Source organism: Cryptotermes secundus, unplaced genomic scaffold (genome assembly GCF_002891405.2).
Source record: "Cryptotermes secundus unplaced genomic scaffold, Csec_1.0 scaffold873, whole genome shotgun sequence".
NCBI classification, from domain to species: Eukaryota; Metazoa; Arthropoda; class Insecta; order Blattodea; family Kalotermitidae; genus Cryptotermes; species Cryptotermes secundus.
Window position 1 is genome coordinate 2,789,694 of NW_019739229.1, and position 21,165 is coordinate 2,810,858.

Consider the following 21,165-nt stretch of genomic DNA (forward strand, 5'->3'; position numbering starts at 1 on the left):
TCAACTGATTCAAGGGTGTCCAAATGTAATTCCATTGGGAATAAGTATGACCAGTCCTGTAACTACTGCCTTCTCTCAGGGAAGATATTTAAGGCCTAAATTGGTTAAGACACTGCACTCTTTGTGGGAAGCTTTTCAAGGCCGAAATTTATTAAGGCAGACTTCTCAGCTACTACAGCCTAAAACTACCCATCAGTTCTGCCATTCCTTCGTTGGAAAGCGACTCGATGGCTGTGCTACTTTTTAAACAATTAAAATTATAGAAATAAAAATCATTTGAAACGTCTTACATTTTAATTTTCTCAGGCAGCTATGATAATTTATTTCGCCCAGTATCTCGCTAACGTATACGTTGCGCCTTCTATTTCGGCTTTGTCGTTTCCTTAAGGACTCATAGCATGAAAACGAAGCGGTAAGGAATCCAAATACGCTGATTGATTTCCCTCCTCATTCACGCACAGCCTTTCCGACTTGTTACTAATATGCAGATAATTTGGCCGTCAACCGTTGGATTGTATAACCATTTAGATGATTTAGATGGCGGTGGGAAGCAAGGAGAGAGGAGAATAGAGGTTAAAATTGTGCGAAGCTGTTTCATGAATAGATATGTTGCGCTGTGTATCATTACGGTGTACGTCCATAAATACGTCTGTTTTATTGCCTTTCACTATTCTTGTTGCAGAAAATATACGGTTAAATTCCTGAACAGTTTTTTTTTTTTTGTAAAAAGTACTAAAAGTAGTAGCGAAACTAACCTAATGTATGAAGTTTGTGGTTATATATTTTCAGCTCGACCGTTACAGCAGGTGTATAATGATCTTATATCACCCCAGGTGAAAGGGACAGAAGCAGCCTGTGTGAAAATAAAACATCAGTCCACTGTTGCACAAGAGTCAAAATCTGGTTCGTGCATGTATACTATTTGAATTTTAAACCTTGTAGACTGACGTCACAGAATATACTCCAGTATCCGATTTCGAATATCCCGTTTTTTGTTTGGCTTGTACAAAATGTGATTGTTTGGGATATATTAAGGTATGCTGGATTTGAGGGTCACATAATCACTAGGTCTAAACTTTGACCAATAGTCGAGGACCCCTTTATCATTTAAAAAAAAAGTAAAGCTATCCCCGTACCAAGCCGTGAAGGCCCATAGGGTTGTGAGACGTTGAGGGTCCCACATTGTCCCTCTTTATCATTTTGCACAGAATTATGGTGTGTTCACAATGAAAAATTGAAAAGGTGTGCATTGAACATTACTGATGAATACAGTCTTCTGAGATGAGGCATCTTGCAGTCTGGTAGATCACAATCGATGTTTCAGAGGAATTTGCTGCCTCCATCATCATGGTAGAAGAGTAGGCTAAGCACTGAAAAAATGGCTGTGATGTTGGAGAGGTGACTTCAGGGAGGGGGAGTGTATGCAGACCAATAGGACCAATATTAGGACTAAGAAGTGGGGTATGGAATGCGAGATGTATGAGGAAGAGAACCGAAAGGTGAAGTAAGAAAACAAAATACAAATTTTGATGGGGTGAGGGGCATGAAAGGGAAAAATGCGAAGGAGCATAGGTAGGTATAGTCGATTTGCTGTATAAACCAAAGTACCTCATAACTTGTGTAGGCAACCTAGCAAAATAAAAATTCTGTGTAGGCATGTCATAATTTACCACTGTTGTGAAAATACCAGAAATATGATGAAATTTGAATCTAGTGACCCAATGATGATAACAGTCTACATCACTAACTGATGACGATGCACGTTTGCTTCCGTAAGAGATTTAGTATATGATTCAAAATAAATGTTTAGTAAAATACAATTACAAGGAATAAAAGTATAACATGAAATTTAGGATGAAAATAAAGTGAAGAGTGTGTTAAAACAGTGGTTCTAACAAGGTAATATTTAAAAGCTGATATTGTCAGAAGAAAAAAGTACTTTGCTTTCTTTAAGAAGACACATCAAAACTGCAGGAAAAAAAAAGACAGGTGGACGTATAAATTCAGCATGTATATGTCTCTACATATCATAAACTTTCTAGGCATTACTTTCAATTAAATATCTTGAAAAGTGATTGATCATATCCCAGTGTTCATAGCAAGCTTTATTTTTGGATTCTATATGCAGAGCATTTTTTTCTTTTTTGTGAAATGATGCTGATGTAAACAGAATAAATGAAATGCAATTTCTACAATGCATGCCCCATATCTGGACCAATATTTCTTAATCAGTAAGTGCAAGAAGTATTTGTAGTGAGCTTGCAGAGATGTCTAAAGCCCTTGGCAAAAGAAGGATCTGCATTATGAATGGTGGCACAGCAAAATATGAGAATGTAGCACTGTTATCATTTCAGAGGTTGCTCCAGCAAGACGACCTTACTCACCTTTCCAGAATACAAGCAGTTTGGCAGAATATGCACTGGCTCGATTGGATGACTTACTGAACTGGGGGCGTAAGGTAACACATTAATCCTTTGGTTATATTAGCACATGAAGTACATCAAGAATTAACATTTCTTCCCCAATAGTACACTTTAGTTGAGTTTCTTTTGCAGTATGAAATATTACAATTAAATAAGTATGCAAGCTATTTGTGAGAGTTGACCAACTCATCTATTCCATCATTATGCAGGATTCCTCGATTTATTCAACACTGGTATTCCAGTAAAAGCTGCAGGGGCTGAAATCATGTAAATTGAACATAATTTTCCATTGTCCCCCTGCATTCCTCTGCCACCCACACAATACTGTACTCAACATTCTTCCTATCTCTTGATTGGCCAGGAAGCATTTTGCAGAAATCACTCAATTATTTGAGGACATTAAAATGGAATCTAATTTTTTGAACTTGCATGTAACAAGGAGCAGCTGTACTTTGTAACTTGCCCCCATAATTTGGCTGGTTAAGCCTCGCCCGTTAGACCAATAGAAGTGATAGAACATGCAAAAATACACTTTATGGAACTAGTTGATGCAGATGAATGTTTTCGTAGACAACTAAAATCATTGCCCCTTACAATTTATAATTCATGTCCAGTAAGCTAGGATGAAGATTGTAGATGGGTATGTTACGTTAAAATTTTTACAGCAACCCTGTTTAATTTTGAATGTATTTAAAGTATATTATTAGTATTATTTTTATTTTTTTTATTCTTTGTGGGGTGAGACTAAGCCCACTTGGTACTGTGGCCACTATTGGCCTATTGTACCAGCCCCAGATGATACTTATTGTGGAGCAACTGGTGGAATGAAGATTGGCAGGGGAAACTGAAGTACTCATAGAAAACCTGCCCCAGTGGCACTTTGTCCATCACAAATCCCAAGTGACCTGGGCCACCGTGGTGGGAAGCCAGCGACTAACTGTCTGAGCTATGGCATGGCCATATATTAGTAGTATGTAATGATATATTAATGCCCTGATAAAGTTATATTTTGATTACTTAACATGAAGAAGGTTGGTATTATTTTTCTTGTTGAGAATGCATTCCCACATTGTAACTTCACAGAAAATGGGAGAACATACATTTGACTTTGGTTGGAGCCATGTTAATCTAATACAGGATTTTGCTAAATGCTGGACCACTAGATCAGGATTTCGCTGGAGATAGATTTAGATGAAGTATGGGGCAATAAATGGAACCTTGACTTTATCTGAAGGTGTATGTAATGTGGTTTCTGCTTTTATCTAAGGGTTCACTGTGGCCCCTGACTTTTGGTCTGGCTTGCTGTGCTGTTGAGATGATGCATATTGCTGCACCTCGATACGATATGGATAGGTTTGGAGTTGTTTTCCGTGCCTCTCCACGCCAAGCTGATGTCATTATTGTTGCCGGAACGTTAACAAACAAAATGGCTCCAGCCCTGCGTAAAGTATACGACCAGGTAATGAAATATATTCCACTGGGATAACTTAATAGTGCGTGATTACAAGAATTTGCTTTTGTGGTGCTTCAAGTTGAAGAGGAATGAAGAGCAAAATATGTTGCACAGTTGCATAGATCTCTTGTATCCAGCATTCAAGGCTTGTTCAATTAAAACAGATTTTGGACTTGTTCTGCACAAAGGAGTATAAGCTGTTGGCATTGATGTAGGCATCTCTTGTACACACCAACCCATGGATTCCCTGTGCAGAGAACTTCAAATGCTGCTGTTGGAACTACTGCATCATCAGTTTCGACACCTTTATCCTACCCGAAACTATGGCAGTGACACCTTCAGACTGTATGGTGGATGGTCCAGCACCTATCAGCGCATGGAATGCAGTGTGTCTTGGATGTCGAGGCCACATTGGGACAGAGTGTTGTCATGAAATATGACGACACCCTTGTAAGAATGCTGAGATGTTTTTTCTTGACAGTGGTATGAAGATAGACTTGAAATGATTCTGACAATGGTGTATATTGTACTTCTTTCGGCTTATTTTGGACTTCACCCATCGTCCGGTATANCTTTTTTCTTGACAGTGGTATGAAGGTTTTGAAGGGTTCCACGACAGTCCTGTGCATTGATGGTGATGTCAGGATCTTTGAATGCCAATGTCATGCCTTGCCTCCAAGGAAATGAATGGCAGTTTTTGGTTGTGTGTGGATGGATTATGCATCTGAAATGCTGGCATGTAACAGTGTCATGCTGCTTGTGACTACTCTAGCATGGTCACTCTGTACAGCTCATGGTCAGCTGCTAATGTGTCATTCACACTGGCCATATTCACTAATAGCACCATGAACAGGTTTCATTTGAACAACCCCAAAATATGTCTTGAGGAAGAAGTCCTGGATGCTGTGATTATTTTCTGTGATGCTTTTTGTATGTTATTTAAAAACTGTTATTTTTTAAAATGTTCTATTACAGATGCCAGAGCCTCGATGGGTGATTTCTATGGGCAGCTGTGCAAATGGCGGTGGTTACTACCATTACTCATATTCAGTTGTGAGAGGCTGTGATAGGATTATTCCAGTTGATATTTACGTACCAGGTATGAATTGTTAAACCTAGCATTAGTTATGAGCGTGTATAGATACACACTGTTGATACCTAGCCACTTCATCACTTATGCTCGTATAAACCACTACAGAAATGTTGCAACACACCATCAAATATGAACCCATCATGTGGAGCAAAACCTTCACCGTTATGCTAACAATACAGGATAAAAAGCATCTAGCTCCATCCATCAGCATATCATCAGTTTAGAACATGTTAAGGATTCAGTTAGATTTAATTGAAATGACTCAAAATAGTTTTTCATATTTTGTCTAAATCGTATGAAGTCTCCCTTAGTACTGGCTGCTCCTGAAGATGGCCAATTAAGGCTGAAATATGTGGGCTGTAGGATTATTATTTCATCATTAAAAAACTGGATACACTTGGTGAATTTTACACTATCAAATGGTGTGGAACTGTCAGACACAATTTTATGTGGGTGCCTAGTCGGGTTGTGACAGTGACACTAAAATCAGAATGAGGCAAAATACTTGCTAAGGTGAGAGGTAACCTGACAGCAGCAGTTTAGAAAGAGAAGAGATGTTTACATTTCCCAGCTAAGTGTCAGCAGAAAGCAACATCAGTGGTGAACATGGGATGGCTCAAAAACATGTCACAGAAACTACTGGCATTCATTTCCTAATGGTAATCAGAATCATATGATTATGTGCATACTGTCTGGAATGAAGCAGAGATCTTGTTTTACACTATATAATTTTGCTGCTCTTCCCTGGTGGAACTTTAAGGTGTACTTCTCCTCCAAAATCCTGCCATATATTCTTCCGTGAATGATTCTGATTTACCCATGTGTCATCTAATAGAGTGGACATTCATCACTGAAACCCTTCAGATTGTGCATTCAGTGATTCAGTATTGAGGGGGTGGGTTTCCCCATGCACCGCGACTTTTTGATAGTCTATTGTACGTCCCCCTTTTAATTTCTACAGTCCCCATCTCCTACCGGTACTGGTGCTCGCTATTAGCCCCTTTCTGCCAGCAAGGTTTCTACCCTCTACTTGGCAGTGGTATCTAATAGTTAGTCCCTTTCTGTCAGCGAGGTCGTCCCTCCTCTGGCAGGGGATTCTAGTCCCTTTCTGCCAGCAAGGTTTCTACCCTCTACTTGGCAGTGGTACCTAATACTTCCCCATCTACCGGAGGCATTGGAAACTACTTTGGGCGGGAAATGTTGGGCCTAATTTAGCTCAGCGGTCTCTTAGAGACATGAGGTTCTTTTACGTGCCGTAAATCTACGACACGGGACACACGGCTTAAAGTCCCTCCCAGAGGACTTGTTCCCTGAATTTTTCTGCCCTTAAAAATTTCACGACCTCCGCTGGGTTTTTGAACCCGGGTACCTTGAGTCATGAGGTTGGAACGTTACCCCTAGACTACGGAGGCCGCTTTTCAGATTGTGCATAGTTCTTAAAAGCTTTCCTTGAGCAGGAACAATGTCAGCCCTCTCCAACAGAAGTGTTCTACCATAATTGGTGTTTCTGTGCCTCAAACCAGTAATTTTCAGTAAGTGATACACTGATGACACAGACTCGCTATAAATTTTGTTTCTCATGTAAGTAAGGCTTTTTGCAGTTGGAAACTGTCCCTCACAAAATACAGGTATAGTCCTGCATAATATGTCTTTCAACATCATCTGTTGGTGACACATTTTGGCACTGAATGGTGCCTTCCCAGAGACCTGAATAATGCAAATATGTGACACTGTACACACACTGCATGCCTGAGATGTCAAATACTCTGAGAGGAGCCCACATTCACACCTTCTTCAACACTCTGTAGCAGGCAGCCATCTCTTGGCAGGCCTTCATGTCTGCTGAGGTTGGCTCTTCATATTTCAGATATGCCTCCATCATTTCCTGGTAGGCTGCTCTCTCATTTTGCATACCCTCAGGGAGTGAACTGCTATCTCTTTGTTAGGAATCTCCTGCTGCTCCATTACGGCCTCTTCTTCTCTTGGTTGGCTCCATCTTAATTAGATTTGCCTCTCTTGCATCTTGGCATGCTGTCATCTCTTCCTGCCAGGCATTCATATAGGCTTCCATGCTCTTGTCCTATATGGCTTCATTTTTTTCTTGGATGTATCTCATTTAAATGCTTTTACTAGAATGTTTCAGCAAAGATATATATTCATGTAGACCTGTATACATTGTTTTAATACAACTGCCATTAGTATGATGCCCCCCCCCCAAGTTTGGATCCAGCCATCATCCCCTGGGATTTAAATTCCATTCCCATATAATAAAGGTTAATGAACAATCTTGTTACAGGATGTCCTCCTACTGCAGAAGCCTTACTGTATGGCATTCTGCAGCTGCAAAAGAAGGTAAAGCGCATGAAGACTCTGCAGATGTGGTATAGGAAATAAGTTATAAAAATGTGGACGTGTATGAATATAGGGACCCTAGTATTAAATTAATAATGGAACCCATATTATATAACCATATTTATTGTTCCAAAATATTCAAGGAATGTGATAATTTAGATTAGAAGAAAGAACAAGTTACATTTTGCTTGTAGATAAAAATATGACAAATTAGTTGCTTACATAAATAATATACCTTTCAGCAAAACAGTTTGGTATTATTCATCTTTGTATCCTTGTCTGTTCTGTAGTTCTTTATACGACAAAACTAAAGATACATCAGGTTTTCAGTCATAAGTTAGGTGGAAAGATCTCTCATTTTCCCTTCTGTGAACATCATGCAGTTTTGACACCTGTTCCAAATGTGTTGCAATTAGAGCTGTGTTCTGGTCAATCCACTGCAGTGAGTTCATGTGTGCATTCAGTATGCGCCCAATCTGGACAATCTGAAGCAAACACCACATATTAATTGAAACTTATTTATGGTGGGCTATACAGACTGAAGAGCAGCATTTTTTCATGTATGTTCTATAGAAAAGCATGCAGGTACAGAGATATAAGCAGATTACATGGATGGAGATGCATAATTTAAATTCACATGAAATGCAACTGCAATGTAATAAGAAATCAAAATGGGGCAATCTGAAACCTGGACACAGATATGGGCATTAGGGTGTAAGGAAAAAAGGGAGACCATGCATTAGGTGGAGAAAATGAGGGAATATTCATAAAACAATGGATAGAGATACAAAAGGAGAATGAAGAAGACCTGTCATCAGATGCTTCATCCTACTGGAAACACCAATGAATGATAATTAATTTGATATTTTCATGTGACAGAAGGCAGAAAGTTTCTGCACAAGTCTTGCAAAGTATACCTACAAAAGTTATTTGTACTATAACTTACGGGATCGCTGGTGTCCTGTGTTCGGTTTGTCTCGTTTAGGTGCTCAATAATTTCTTTCAGATCTTCAGACATTTGTTTTAATTGAGTGTCCATATTTTCAGCCATCTGGAATCTAATGACAGAACAAAGTATTGGATCTTCTTATTCTGTCCTGGCCTATTTTAATACATTTCATAACACATGCAACTTATTTCCATAAAATGTAATATGCATTTCTCACTCTCCTCATGCATGCTGCATCTTTTACCCAGCTAAACAAACTCCATTTAACTGATATCACTTCCAAGTATGGGGGCATACAGTGGCATAGTTCGTTGAGGCGCTATGCTGCAAGCCAGAACGTCACAAGTTCAATTCCTGATGAGGTCACTGGATTTTTCAATTGACCTAATCCTTCCAGCTGCACTATGGCCCTGGCGTCGACTCAGCCTCTAAGAGAAATGAGTATAAGGAATCTTCCCAGAGGATAAAGGGCAGCTGGCGCATAAGTCTGACAACCTCACCGCCATTTGTGAGCCAACTGTCTAGAAAATGTGGGAGTCTCAACCTCTCACAACCATATGAGCCTCCATGGCCTGTTACAGGGATAGCTTTACCTTTATCTTTAATCCTTAGTATGGAAATGAATTTCTTGAAGATGATCCAATCAGTGAGATATGAGGTTCTCAGCAGTGCTGAAGAGTACTGTCTCCTGCAATGATCCACAATCTGCTAGAAGTTTTACTGACATTCCAGAGGTAAATACTGAGTTCATCCTCTGGGTCAAAGGGTAAGGAAGCAGATAAACAAGCAGCAAGCTGAGTGGCTATCTGCTGCCTTGGCTTTCTTTGCCCTTGAACATGAAGGTAGTATATATTCCAAAATGTCTGTAAAGCTTCCACCACAGTACATGGCATCACTTCTGCTTTTGGGGGAGGTCTAAATTTTGGGTCAAAGACTGGTAATCCTGACTGGCTATCCTGATTTCAGATTAGGCTACAATCACTTCAACATCATTTGATGCTGTGGTATATACTGAGCTAGTGAGAGCATCATTGTATGAGAGTAAACCATAAAATAAAATAACTCCACCAGAATTTCAAACGTGTTCCACGGTATCCTATGAATTAATTTTTGTGGTACACTCACATGTGTTCTCTCTCTGGATCAGCCACCCCATTGGAGTCCAATTCCTTTTCTAGTGGAGCAAGACATTCCTCTAACTCTCGTTGTTGGGCCAAAATGAAATCTAATTCATTATCCAACTGCTGCTGTTCGAGCTTCACACGTTCCACTGCATTATTTAGACCAACAATCTGCAATGGAAATCAGAAACTCCACACTCAGTCATACTTGGACAGACATCCCAGAACTGGTACTAAGTAAGGAAACAACATTTCATACCTTCTATTTATCTAGTATATGTACCTTACAAAAATGTACTGTTTCCACCTTAAGTTTGTTTTTCCTATTGGAGGCCTAATAGAGAACATATACAGGTATAAAATTTGCTCCATTTGCCAATATGTACAGTACCAAGGCTGTTAGAGTGATACAGAGGAACTGTACAGTTTCTGATGTGATTAAAATCAACATTTCAAATATTTTTTTAATTATATGAGTATACTTTTAATTCCTTCTTTACCATACACTGTAGTACTGATGAGGAAAGTAACCATATCCCAGGCAAAGAATGGGCCCTTCATATACTACTGTATAATGTTTATGCATTGATTTCAGCTGAAAAATTGTTGGTACACATTTTTCATATTACAAACTGTATATGCTTATATAAAGGAATAGTGAAATGCTGTTACAATAAGAATCTAACAAATGTTAAATTATATTATATGAAGCTGAGTCTTTCTTGGGAAGCCATCAGCTCAGCTACTCAAGAACTTCCCAACATTTTTTTGGAACCCAAAGGTTCATTACCATGTTCACAAGAGCTCTCCATTGGTCTCTATTTTGAGCCAGATGAATCCCACCCATGCTGCCCCATTCTATCTCTAAGATCTATTTTAATATTATCCTCCCATGTATGTCTAGGTCTTCCTAGTGGTGTTTAATATTATCTTAAAAATTATATGTAGTGTCTTTTTCAAAAATGTCATTAATATCTCAATTGCATAACTATACACTAGAAGCCTGTAAGTTTCTAAGTTTTTGGTTTCTTTTACTTACATTTTGGTCGAAGGTTTCAGGTTTGCATAGAGAGGTTACACTTACAGCAGTGCTATAGCCATATCTTAGTGTTATAATCCAAAAAATTGTTTGTCCACACATTTCTGACTATTTTCACTGACTTTTCTTGGTGTGTCTTAGTGTAACTAAAACTCAACAAGAGAAGTGTGTGTCTCTCTCTCTCATATCTGACAAGTGTTCCAAGAAATAACCACTACAAAATGGCAAGTGTGTTTCTGTAAGTGAAACATTCAGCAGAAATGCACCCGAGTGAAATTCTTCAATCTTCCAGTGCCCATGTGACTTCATTTCATAGAAATCAAATTTTATTGTCAATTGAGACAAATCTCACAGCAAGTGGATGAAATATGGATAAAAAAGGAAAATGGAAATCATTTGCAGTAAGCAGTAAAATAAATATTTTAGGCCAAGCTGATGAACATATTGGCTCGTGTGTTGAACTGGCACAAACAAGTGAGACTTCCTGTGTCCATGTTAAACATTGTTGTGAAGAACTGTGATGAAACTGAAAGAAGGTATGTACAGTGTGGCCTTTTTCCAAGTAGGGGAACTCACTGAAATATTTACCACTGCTGAAACTGGAATCTGCATTTGGTGCATGGTTCAAGCAAGCATGTGACAGTAACGCTTCCGCAGAGGGCAGCCATCTCAAGAAGGCCTTGCACATTGCTGCTTGTCTGGGAATAGCCAACTTTTTGGCTTCCAGTTGATGGATCAATTGATTTAGGAGACATGACATTGTTTATAGAACACTTATCAGGTGAGAGCAGGGATGTTGATTCAGAAACTGCAGAAGGCTGAAAAAAAATACTCAATATTGCAAGACACTCTGTGATATGTAATGCTGATGAGCCCAGTCTATTTTTCAATATACAATCTAGCAAACCTTCACTTTTGAAAAGATTTTTGCCAGGGTAGTATAAAATCTAAACACTGGGCTACTGTACTCCTTCCATGCATTGATGATGGTAGTGATAAAACTGCCACTTCTTTTAACTGCTAAATATAAATGTCCACATTACTCCAAGAATGTCAAGAGACTGTCTACAAAATATGAAACTAATACAAATTCTTGGATGGCTGCCAAAATATTTTAAGATTACCTCACACAACTTTATAGAAAACTGGGTGCTAAAAATCACAGAATCTTGCTCTTTATTTGTCAGTGTGTTGCCCATCAAAAGGACACATTTCTCAGCAATACCAAAGCTGTATTTTTCCCAGTTAACTGTACGAGCTAGCTACAGTCTTTAGATTTAGGAATCACCCATGCATTTAAGTTGCTGTTAGAGGAAGCAGCTGATGGCTACCACACAATCAAGTGGACAAAGTTGCGCTGGGGCAGGTTTTCTCTGAGTACTTCGGTACTAACCTACTTAGGATTTATAGAATGTAAATAAATTCAATTCAGTTCAAAACCAATCTTTATTCCACCAATTGCTCCACAATCACCCTCACCTATCATCTGGGGCTGGTACAATAGGCCAGAAGTGGCCGCAGTACAAGGGACTTAGTCCCACCCCACTAGCATAAAAAAAAAGTGGCTACATGATTAACCTTCACCTGAATCACAAACCAGTCATGCACACTTCAATACAGTCCAATAATTTGGTCAATCCAATCCCACTTCCGACACCAGTTGTCATGTGACAGAATGTGACTATGGATGAGTTTTGGATCGATGATCAGATTTATTGGACTCTCTGATACAGCACATGACTACACTTTACAGTTCACTATTACATGCTAGTGTCCACAGTCATGCCTTCACTGTTATAGCTTGGTAGCAATTTCCAACAGTAGACATTCCCCTTCCTCTGGGTTCCTTAACTGTTCCCGGCCTCATCTACCAGCCTCATAACAAGTAAACCTCAGTGGTTATCTAACTCACTAACTCACCAACCAACTCAATAACTAACAATACATGCTTATAAGATCTCGTCATACACCATGCAGAAAACACTGTTCCTCTGTTGCAATGCAATTGTTGCCATGGAAACATGCTTGTTTGCAAGCCATTACTTAGCAACAGCTCTTGTATAATTGCTTATTTTGTGGTTGTTGCCTAGCAATGGGGCTACATGTCACAGAATTTTACAACTGACTGTGATGAGAAATTAAATAAGACATTATAAATTACAGAATTGAGTTCACTCTGAGAACAAAACCCAACCCATCTGATATAAACTATCTTTGTTGATGTTCATTTTATAGTTTGTAGGTTGACAGCTCTGACTGACTTTGTCATAACTACAGAGACAAACCATTCGCTGCAGACACCTGACTATACAGAAGACCTAAGCAAGCCTTCTTGCAACATTGCCAATTCTTGCATTCCCAAGAAGGAACCTTCATATTCCTGCCTATACAAATCATGTTCCCATGTTGGAACACATATTATTCTATATATATACTGACAAGGGTTTACCTTTTCGCCATTGCCGATAAGAAGGCGATCCCATGCATTCACCTGTGTAGCTTGATTCATGAACAACTTCTCTTGCTCTTCTAGCTCTAGAGTCCATTTGTTAATACTCTCTTCCAGCTGACAGAAGTTAAGGGATGTGCTTGCTCCTGATGAAGCACTAGACACACTGGGAATGAAATATATGTGGTCAGTCAAGGTAAGCGTAGAGTTTGCCAGCACACATGACATCAGTAGATATACCAAAATGACATGTCACCAATCAGTTTCAACACTTATAAAAGTATGGCCCATTTCGGTTGAATATAACTTTTCATTTATGAACGATCAAGGTAAGGAGGGAAGGAGTTCACTTAGAGAGTTAAGTTTTCTGGGATGTGATGCCATGCAGTCTGGTAAATGTTTATCAGTGTTTCAGTTGAACAGAAAGCCATACTGCTGCTCGTGTTTCGTTACTGAATACGCCGTAGAGATCGTTAATTGGTTTACTGAACAATCTATAAATATCGGCTACAATTAATTATCACAATGTTACGGGTTTCCACACTTTACAAACCCTACAACAAAATCTCTTAACACTATCTTCAAGAGTCTTCACGTATTAATAACGCGGGAGCTATAGAAGTCTCCCTGAATTACACACTCCAGATATGACTGGTTATCACTGGTTATCGCACACGCGTCTGTAGCTCGTAACTTGCGAACTGAGAACTTGTTGATAACGCACTGACTCTCGCTTCCTGCTCAGCCGGCTTTTATTCCGTTCGCTGTTGCTAGTTGTGACGTGGCGTATAGCCTAGCAACGCTGTTACCCCTTGGTGACGTCACCGCTGTTGACTCGCTTTGCATAGCGTCAAGGTTGCGGGGACTCGGCTCACTTCGGCTCCGCTCATGACGTCATCGCAGGGAGAGTGGCGGGGTGATGACTCGCCTATTACGCGAGCGCTACATTACCGCTACGTGCCCCTGGGGAGGTAGGGGTCAACATGTCACAATACTCTCTTCCAGCTGACAGAAGTTAAGGGATGTGCTTGCTCCTGATGAAGCACTAGACACACTGGGAATGAAATATATGTGGTCAGTCACGGTAAGCGTAGAGTTTGCCAGCACACATGACATCAGTAGATATACCAAAATGACATGTCACCAATCAGTTTCAACACTTATAAAAGTATGGCCCATTTTGGTTGAATATAACTTTTCATTTATGAACAATCAAGGTAAGGAGGGAAGGAGTTCACTTAGAGAGTTAAGTTTTCTGGGATGTGATGCCATGCAGTCTGGTAAATGTTTATCAGTGTTTCAGTTGAACAGAAAGCCATACTGCTGCTTGATTGCATGGCTTATTCTTTAATTGTACTGTAATAAGAAACTGACAAATAAAGTTGAAATATAACAAAGGACATGCCTTTGAAGGCAGTAATAGTTTCCACTTTAATGTGAGACACCTGATCGTAAACTGAGGTTTGATCCAAGGTCAGGTCTTATGAGATTTGTGGTGGACTGTTTTTTTTCCAAGTACTTAGTTTACCCTGCCAATTCTCATTCCACGAACTATTCCACAATCCTCAATCAATGTATTACCAAAAATTTATAGTTCTGTATTGACAATGTCATTAAATAACCAATTAGAAAACATAAAAAACTGTTGAAACATATTATATTCATAATAAATATTTCAGTGTATTCATGATGCTTCAATAAGAGGAAGTATAAACTTGAAATATGAAAATGTACATCTTATGAGCCAAAAACTTCCATAATCGTGAGCAGCTGACAGACCACCAAATCCCCAGAACGCAATAATTGATTGCCATGAACAGAAAGAAGATACTTCTTTGCCATCACTACAGTTTTATGAAGTCTAACTCTAAGTTGAAATCAGTGTCTGTCTTGCACGTATCAATATCTCAGGTCTCCCTTCGCTTCGAGTTGTACTCAGAAAGTATTCTTCAAATATAGGAATTTTTCATCATTTCTGAGAGTTTCAGTTATCTTCACTGATAAAGTTTACTCAGCCCATCCATCAGACTGTGTGCATGAAACAAGTGAAAAACTGCTCGACAGATCCTCTTGAAGTAGATACTATAGGGTTCTGATGATGGTGTATAACAGACAGAGATACTGGGTTTTCGGACTTTGTCCATCGTCTGGATTCTAAATAAATAAGAAAAAAAAAACAACATTTTGGAAACTGGATCTGTTTCTGTCCTCAGGTGAGGGGAGACACCTGCTCTGTTGGGTCCCTTAGAAATAGCTAGCCTCAATCACTGGTCCAGTGATTTCTAATGGACCCAACAGAGTGTCTCCCCTCATCCCCTCAACTGAGGACGGAAACAGATCCAGTTTCTGAAACGCTGTGGTTTGCTTATTCATTCAGAATCCGGATGATGGACAAAGTCCAAAAACCCAGTATCTCTGAGAGAATTTCTTGAAATTTAATACTGGAGAATTTTATGGAAAACTGTCATGAAACTTCTATTTTCATTTAGATCAAGCTATTCTAACAACCACTTTATATGAAAACCCTTGTGGGATATCAGCTCTGGCATTGGGAGACAACCACGTAAATTCCTGATGAAAGCCAACAGAGCTACAGCTGCGTCAGGCTGGCTTGTCTGAGCGGGTGGTCCTCCATGTTCAGTAGTCTGGTGACTGTGAGTTGGCAGCAGAGTAGAAAGGACCGGCAGAGAGCTTCTCAAGAGTTGAGGCAATTGCTTTCATAGTTGGCAGCGTTACTGCTAGGAGGGTCGCTACTGCTGTGTGCGCTCCAGATGCTGTCTTGAAGTAAGAGTAGCTCCAACTGACTAGTATGTCAGACGTTTGCATCTTTATACACTGTTGCTTGTGGCATCTGACCCAGTGGGCATTTCAGGTGCTGTGATGAACACTGACTGGCTAGTGCTTGCTTCAATGTGGGAGGCCCCCACACGTTTAATTCAGTGTGTTGATTCTGTGCCACAGTACTTGGGTCAATAGGGCTTTGCATATTACATTACGGCCACAAAGAGAATTAAAACTGCCTACATAAGCAGAGGCCTCAACAAACAACATCCCAGACTATTTATTACAATAAACACAATAGAAACGACTGCATGTGTAAGTAATTTGTGAGAGCAAACCATAAAACATCTTCCATTATTCATGTTATTTGATTATTTATGCAATTTTCCCCTTTCCTTAGCATGGATAATCCAGATTTCACTGTTATGATCTACCTACATGACACAAATGTGTACTATACTGTACAATTACAAAGATGAGAACCATACTTCTTTGCTTAATTCAAAAACCCTTATTTCTGTTTTCCTTATTACTACAAGTCTGAATTTCAAGTGAAGCTCATTAGCTCTGGTATGTGGTTTAGCGGTTGTTTTCAATTATGGTGCTGCTTCCCCATTCATTTCTGTGGATAACTGAACGTTTACTGGATTCTGCCCCCTGTACTCACGTAGTGCCAGTAGCTAGGACTGACTGTGGAGGAGCTACTGTGGATGTAGTTGCACTTGTACTTGCTGTACTTGCTGCGAGGGTGAAGCCTGTTGTACTTGACGTTGGGACAGCAACAGCTGTTGTAGTTTTTAGCTGGAGCCCTAATCCTACAAACAACAGTGTTCATGTAGTGCTGGATGCTTCCAGGTGGCATCTATAAAAGTAGCAAACAATTCTCTAACTTACCTGCTGTTGTAGCTGGTGGCAATGACAGATTGAGAGATAATTTTGAAGCAGATGAATCTCCACCAAGAGAGAAGGCTGGTGTTGTGGTGGCTATAACAGACACACAAAACACTAAAATCCCTAAAAAATTACAAATATAATTCCCCAAGCATGTGCCCATGCACACCCATGCTACACATCCTGCCCAGCCCCTCTTCTACTGTCACGTTATTACTGGAAACCAAAGAATAAATCTACAGTTACATACCATGTAAATATCTGTAAAATATTATGGCCAATGATTCTATTTCTGACCTTACCAGTTTTCCTGGCCTCTGTCCATTCTCAAAATGGTGGAGGATTCAACTTCCGAGGTGTGGGATACTTAATCCCAGAAATAAGATGAATACAAGTTTTCTGGTTTTCATGACAGTAATAGCTCAGATTGTGATAAGATGTAGCCACGTAGGCTGATGCCAATGCTTCAGAGGAACTGCTGCCTCTATCTTCAGGGTTAAGTTGTGTAGGTTCTGGAACTGGCTATTACACAGGCAAGTTACAAGGAAGGTGGTTGCTCAGGGCCATGTGAGGGGGCAATGGGAAAGGTGTGTAGGAAAACAGCACTTTCAAGGGGCACAATAAGTTATTTTTTGTCACAGATGGGAACTGGAATTATAAGAACAGCTGTCTTTCAAGCACACATATTCATTACACTTATTAGCTGCCTCAGCATGTTTTCCACTCACAAAATAGCATACAAATGGTACCAATGCAGCTGCTTTGCCTTATACACTAAAACAAACATTACTTTGTAATAAATTTTCATTCATTACTTATTACTGTATCAGAAATGTTCATTTATTTATCTACCTTCTACTGCAAACTGATGCATTTCCAATAGTACTTCAATGTAAAGACTTTGGTGTTAACACTGAGAAAAATCTGGAAATGCATTTCTTAAAACTTAGATTTTAATGATCTGACCAGCCACTTCACAATTTATTATGACTGGGCATATCACGACCGGCCAAATTTTCACACAAATTCTGCTGTCATTGCGATTCTCTACAACATATCCCCATGTGATTACTTTTCATGCTTTGCTCTTAACAATTATACAAATGATTCTCACTTGTTGTTGTTACTGCCGAACTTGGCAAATTAAAACCTCCTGCTACTTTTGGAGTACTTCCGAAATTGAAATTCATTCTGAAATGAAAAAGGAAAGAAGGTGGGTTTAGGAAATGTAATGAAACCTTCATAAACTTACATTTAAACATACGTAGCACAGGATTTCAAAATTGTAAGCTCATGTTCAGTTTAATTAAAGTATTACATATCTATAATAAGCGGATGCCTGTGATTATAAAATATCGACAAAGTAACAAAACTGCACTATTTAAAAGGTATGGTGTATCTATGCACTAATTCAACTGCTTGTACTAACCTGTGACAAGCACTACTGAGAGTACGTAGAATTCTTTGCAATACTGTCTCTTTCAATTATTTATATTGTATTGTACTTCTCAACTATTCTGAGCTGAGATTACTAACCTAACACAACATTTGTAAAACTTTTATCGTTTGAATGACTTGGACACAATTCCTATCAACTGGTATAGCAGTAACGGAATTATGCGCAGTCGTCGCCAGTGTATGCTAGTGCTGACATCTGTATTCAGCTACAGAACTGGTACGAATCACAAAGTCCCCAACATACCAATTTAATTTCATGTTCCGCTTGTGGATATATCGTGCGAAATTCCAGGTAGATGTATGGAACGACGGAGGAAGATAAGGATAGACCATCTTCAGAATAACCGTTACAGTAGAGATTCTAACGTTACATCTCCCAAAGGTGGTGAAGGCAGAATTGAAGGAACTTTTCCTTGAATTTGCCTGGAGCGACTGAGGAAAACTAAGAAATTTTTTGTAAGTCGAGCTCATCATTATAGAGGTAACTTTCTAGATTTGTATTTGGTACGTGCTCAGTTCGAATCTCGATCGGAACACCGCTATCCTGAGGTTTTCCGTGGTTCTTCTCAGTCCATCCAAGTAAATTCATTACTCACCCTTTCACGGGTAGCGTAGTTGGTTGAGGCACTATGCTACAAGCTGGAAGGTCGCGGGTTTGAGTCCCGATGAGGTGGATCTTTTTCAATTGATATAATCCTTCCAGCCGCACTATGGCCCTGGGATCGATTCAGCCTCCAACAGAAATGAGTATCTGGATTCTTCCTGGGGGGGGGGGAGGAAGGGCGGCCGGCGCGCAAGGCCTTACCGTCATCTGTGAGCCGATTGTCTAGAAGGTCTAGAAAATGTGGGACCTCAACGTCTCACAACCCTATAGGCCAACATGGCCTGTTACAGGGATAGCTTTACCTTTGACCTTTTTTTACCTTTTAACCTTTCATTCAATGCCGTACATTCTAGATACTAACAGAGTCGTTATATAAATCAAATAAAGAAAGACGTCATTGAGGACGGAGGTACTCCTGCCACATTCGAACCACGACTCTCCGGAATGTGACCTGATATCACAATCCCCTGTTCTTTTAAGCAAACATTTCGAGGCTTGTTGAAGTGAAATAAGTTCGGGAATGGTTTCGGGCGCGGGATTAGAGACCGTTAAAAGTATCCACCATGGACGCTGAAACAGGGGTCCCATGACGCCCATGAAGCTCCAGCCGATGGATCCGCCATGTAAAGACGTACTTGGACATTGCTGGAACAACTGTATCACCGCATCCTCGATGTCTCCATCCGATATTATCCAAGACTTCCTCGAACGCCAGTAGCAGCGCTCCTATTCAGACGAACTCTGTACCAGGAGCACGACAATAACGGTGTCGCCATATTCCCGTTTACTCTAATGCACCCATTCTGTTAGACAACTCGTGGTCGACTACTGGTATGTCAGCCGCACAAACACGTGATGGCCTGCGACCGAGCATATTCTATAGGAGTGTCGTGATCGAGTTTCATTTGAACAGTCATGTAATTCTTACTTATTTTCGTTAGCGAAAACGTTTTCTGACCGCTTCTTAAGTTATGAATATCAGTCAACAATGGATCGTATTTGAATTCCACCTCTGCTTTCGGGGAGAATTTCTTTTCCCTGGTCTGTGAGCAGTGCAAAGTAGTTCTATTCGGTTCTAATCCAGTTGACTTTAAATTATGAACAGTGACCTCTGCACACATGTTTCACCATTAACCGATAGCTTATCTGGTTTGTCTGGTCAGAGGGGAATGAGAACAGAGCCAAGAGTACGGCGTTATGCTTGCAGAAACATAAACTACTACGGCTCGAGCGACAGGGAGAGCCAAAAAGTCACTTCCAAATGCAGCACGATTTTAAGGGCGGTACATTTTAGAAACCCATTTCTTTTTCCTTTATGCCAAATGCAGATCATTTCTACTTCTATTTTGTTTATATCTTGAACATCAATTGTCAGTAGACTAAACAAATTTCACAACAGTGCGAATAGAACGACATCAATGACGGTTTCCGCCAATGTCTGCAATTTCGTTTTAACAATTGTAGCGAATTTTTAGGAAGTTGATGTGCTTTTCATTTGTGCGGGTTGGAGCAACTTCGTATGCCAAGTGTGGGATTTAGGCTTGCGCCGATCATTTAAAGAGCCCGCCGTTGCCAGTTTGATGTCCCAAGAGATGAGATGGAATTTATCTTGCATTTTCCATTTAACTGTATATGAAAGTTTAAGAATTTTCTATAGTCTGAACCTACTGTTAAATTAAAAATTGTAAAACAAAAAAAAAAACATGCATACAATTAGTGGATTTGTGTGTTAAATATCCAAGAACGCCAACATAAAACCTATTTACACAATGTGGAACACACTACAAACCATGCAGTTACCGAGCGTTGCGTAGTGATGGAAGGAGTGAGGGTACGTGACGTCACTCGTGGAAACGCAGGGTTCACGTGACCCCTACTTCCTGTTGCGCCATCCACGTTATAATATTTATAATTATATATGGCGATTTTATTTTATTGCATGATTATAATAAATCACGATTTTATGAACGAATTTCTATTAGTACAAAACTGAAATGACTATGCATAACGCTGATTCAGTTACAGATTCCGTTTCCAGGAAACCATTTCCAGCGTGACATGTACACAAAATAACCAAAGGCGGTTTTTAGAGTTTTACTGAGACTACATAATAACGGGAATAATGAAATGGAAATTAATTAAAGTTTCCCAGATAGATTTTCAATAAAATATGCGGAAGGGTTAACTGCATACATAGCAAAATTAATTTATGCCCTTATGCAAACTAAGCGTTATAATGAATCAACAAGGCTGAAAATCGAATCACCCGACGACTTATGGTGAAATTCTGCCATATCGAATTTCAAGATAATCTGTCCAATGCTTTAGACGACTGATAATAGGCCACGGTGAGACAGAAATTAATTCCCTCAACACAACTTGTTTTTAGCCTTAAATTAGGCTTATGCGATCTCCATGCTATCTGTGTCAATGTGTTTCACTTTCCTAAAGCAGGTTCATGCGATCTCCATGCTGCCTTTATGTATGTGTGCATGTGAGCGCCTCCCCCCCCCCATTAACTTTTGAGTGTCTGAACCAATTTTTATGAAGAT

At 39.7% G+C, this 21,165-nt stretch overlaps 2 protein-coding genes across 2 annotated transcripts; one reads left to right on the plus strand and one right to left on the minus strand.

The window, feature by feature from the left end:
* Positions 1 to 520: 520 nt before the first annotated feature.
* On the plus strand, positions 521 to 7,570 carry LOC111871806 (NADH-quinone oxidoreductase subunit B 2). The gene is made up of 6 exons (XM_023865165.2): positions 521 to 631; positions 790 to 903; positions 2,355 to 2,458; positions 3,691 to 3,882; positions 4,852 to 4,975; positions 7,266 to 7,570. The coding sequence occupies exons 1-6, from the start codon at positions 607 to 609 to the stop codon at positions 7,361 to 7,363; spliced, it is 657 nt and encodes a 218-aa protein (XP_023720933.1). The 5' UTR covers positions 521 to 606; the 3' UTR covers positions 7,364 to 7,570.
* On the minus strand, positions 7,427 to 19,407 carry LOC111871812 (nuclear pore glycoprotein p62). Its single transcript, XM_033754421.1, has 9 exons — positions 19,249 to 19,407; positions 17,666 to 17,742; positions 16,555 to 16,644; positions 16,328 to 16,475; positions 13,870 to 13,933; positions 12,880 to 13,122; positions 9,396 to 9,562; positions 8,268 to 8,379; positions 7,427 to 7,806 (listed from the first exon to the last, which is right to left on the minus strand). Exons 1-9 carry the CDS (start codon positions 19,254 to 19,256, stop codon positions 7,648 to 7,650), a joined length of 1,068 nt encoding a protein of 355 aa, XP_033610312.1. The 5' UTR covers positions 19,257 to 19,407; the 3' UTR covers positions 7,427 to 7,647.
* Positions 19,408 to 21,165: the final 1,758 nt, after the last annotated feature.